The sequence below is a fragment of the Arachis stenosperma genome, chromosome 10 (genome assembly GCF_014773155.1).
Source record: "Arachis stenosperma cultivar V10309 chromosome 10, arast.V10309.gnm1.PFL2, whole genome shotgun sequence".
Classification (NCBI taxonomy): domain Eukaryota; kingdom Viridiplantae; phylum Streptophyta; class Magnoliopsida; order Fabales; family Fabaceae; genus Arachis; species Arachis stenosperma.
Genome location: NC_080386.1, coordinates 105,516,711 through 105,520,076, shown reverse-complemented (window position 1 = coordinate 105,520,076; position 3,366 = coordinate 105,516,711). Strand labels below are relative to the sequence as shown.

At 28.7% G+C, this 3,366-nt stretch overlaps 1 protein-coding gene across 1 annotated transcript; it reads right to left on the bottom strand.

Annotated features, from left to right (window-relative positions):
* Positions 1-607: 607 nt before the first annotated feature.
* Positions 608-1,380, bottom strand: LOC130957429 (transcription factor HEC3-like). Its single transcript, XM_057884284.1, has one exon. It carries the CDS (start codon positions 1,373-1,375, stop codon positions 608-610), a length of 768 nt encoding a protein of 255 aa, XP_057740267.1. The 5' UTR covers positions 1,376-1,380.
* Between the last annotated feature and the right edge of the window lie 1,986 nt (positions 1,381-3,366).

Here is a 3,366-nt window from a genome sequence, read left to right as displayed (position 1 = left end):
AAAAGTAATTATATATGCGCATTTAACTATACATAAAAATAATTATCTTTTATATTAACTATGTAAATAATTATAAAAAAATAATATAATTATACATATATTTAATTATAAAATATTTTAAATTAAACTAGTACATCAAAATTAATTATTTAACTTACATTTACTATATGAGTGCAATTTTGGCGTGATATAAATAAAATATTTCGTAATATCATTTAATTTGATTCATAAGTTTAAATGATGTTTTAAGTAATCCGTTTAAAAGTTTAATTATTTTAAATAATATAACAACAAATTATACATAACAATTGAATTCTTATTATATATATATTAAGTCCCAGATGAGATGAGTTATACAGATAAAAGAACATAAACATTAATTAATTCATCAAATAATATTATATTCTATGGATTAATAATGGGTCAAACACTTATCTATCTCATATTATTAATAAGCATTTGAAATTAACTCTTTTTTTTTTCTTTTCTTTTTTCTCTTCTCCAAAAATACTAACCGTCATTAGTTAAGATTAAGATTAAGATTAAGATACAGTAATCATTCTTCACACTCCAACATCACATATATATATACCCTAATTAATGATCACTAATCATGATGGCCATGGCTGCTTAGGGTTCCAAATCCGGGTAGCCCCAGCGGCGGCGGTGGCGGTGGCATGGAAGTGGCGGCAGCAGCAGAAGGAGCGTGAAGCATATTATTAATAGTAAGTAGTGGTGTAAAAGGCCAATTAGGTGGTAGTTGATTTGGATTTGATTCGAGGAACCTGACTTGGCGCTTCAAGAACTTAACATATCGAACGGCTTCGTCGAGCATGGAAGCGGTGTCCATTTTGGTGCCACCTGGAACTAACCTCTGAAGGATTCGGATCCTCTCACTGATCCTCTCCCTTCTGTGACGCGCTGCCACGCTCTGAGGGTCGTCGCTTATGCGCACGTTTCGCCTCCTCGGCTTTCGAACGCTAGCCGGGTCGATGTCCACTGGTTGCATAGCGGCGATGTTGTACATCATCTCCTTCATCACTCCTAATTCTTCTTCAGCCTCTTCGTCTTCCTCTTCATCTCCGTCTTCGTCTTTGACTTCTTGCACTTGGTTCCCTATTATGTCACTAAAGAAGGTTCTAGGAGATGAGGATGACGGTGAGAATATTGCTGGTCTTTGTTGTTGAAGGTTGGGCCAGGACATAAGAGGAATTTGGTTATCATTGAGAGTAGTGAGGTTGTTATGATCTTCTTCTTGTTTTGTTTCCATGTTCTTATTTTCATCATAATCATGATGAGGAAGATCATTATTGTTCCAATTAGTGATATCAATATCTGTGAATGTGCAAATAGTGTTGCGGTGGTTTGTTTCCATGGCAGGCCCCGAAAATATATGCCAGAATATATTATATGGTGTATGTATTCTATATATATATATATACATATATGTATGTTGTATATATGATGATCATATATATATATATATATATATATATATATATATATATATATACCTAGTTTGTGGTTTTGTTTTTAATTTTTAATTTTGAATATTGAGTGGGCTAAATGGTTAATACAAGTGTAAGAGAAAATAAGGGAAGAAGGGAGGTGAATGACAGAAACTGGGCTCTCGTGTGCCCGAAACATCACTAATATCATTTTCACCATTAAAAAAGTGCGTACTCCTCATATTCTTGTGTGTGGTGACTGGTGAAGTTTGGAAATTTCTTTTTTTTTTTTTTCATGTCTTGAATCTTAGAAATATTTTCTTTGCTTGTGAAAAAAAAGAAAAAAAAAAACTCATTTTCACCATTAAACTTCAATTGTATAAGTATAAACGGTTACCCTATTATTATTGGAAAACGATGATGCAACTTGTAAAGTAATAATGACACTCTCTCTTAATTATATCATTTTATATTTTTATAAATACAACAAAATAGTATTAAAAAATATTAATATGACAAATAAAGATTGAAAAGTATTTTTAAAAAAAAAATTATATATATCTTAAACAGTTGGTATCTATATGCTAAGAATGAACCAATTAAGAAAGAAATGGTGGGTATAGCGTATAGTTAGGGAGCTTATTATTATGCAAGTTGATGAGCTTCAAGTTTTCTCATCCTTTCCTCAACATATTTCTGTTTTGCCTCTTATAGATGAAAAGGATTCCATTAATACGGTTTTACAAGGTTCGAACAGAAACCTTCTCTCTTTTCTTTTTGTGAATCTAACATTACTTTTAAGTACTTGGTGATTTAATTAGTATATGATGAAAGAAAGAGGAGATGTAACTGGTTTATCATTCTTTTTTCCTCCTTCTTTTTTTTTATATATTTGCATATTATATATGTAGTTGTGGTAATATACATTTTATCTAGTTAATAAAAAAAATAATTTTATCCACAAAATATATATATATATATATATATATATATATATAATGTAAATTTTAAATCTAGAAAAGTCATTAATATAGCTTAAATGACACCAAAAGTACTACAGTTATCAATAATGAACTAATTATACCAAATTCAAGTCAATAAGATTAAGTGCACCTAATTTAAATCTAAAAAATGCATTGAAATTATCTAATGATGACAATACATAAATAAACTCAATTCAAAACAAATAAAGACCAAGTGTATCTTATTTAAGTTTAGAATATTACTTAATAATAATGACACACAAGCAAACTCAATTTAAAACAAACACATAGACTGGATTCAATCATCCACAAAAAATACATTAATGTAAATTTTAAATTTAGAAAAGTCACCAATATCGCTTGAATGACACTAGAAATACTACAATTATCTTGCACGAACTAATTACATAAAATCCAAGTCAATAAGGCCAAGTGCTTAATAATTACAACACAAACAAATTCAGTTCAAAACTAATATAGATCAAGTGTACTTTATTTAAATCTAAAATGTATCAAAATTACTTAATACTGATGACACACGATAAACAAACTCAATTCACAACAAATATACAAACAAGACTTATTCAATTATAAAAACATATGCATATACAATTTAAATTCAGCTAATAAAATTTTACGCATAACTCAAAATTCTTCCTCTTTTTTCTTCTTTTTCATCCGTATCATCTTCTTTTTTTTTTATTTATCTTCTTTTTCTTGTTTTACTTTCTTATGATTCTTTTGGTTTTACTCTTTTAATAAGAATAAAATATATTATGCTGCAAAATCACTAAAAATAGGAGGAGGAGGAAACAAAAAATTATAGCAACAACATCAGCAATAAAAAAAGACTTTGAAAAAGAAACACACGAAAAAGAAGGAACATGAATAAAAAAAATAAAAAATACAAGAATATTCATATAGTTATTGGAGTA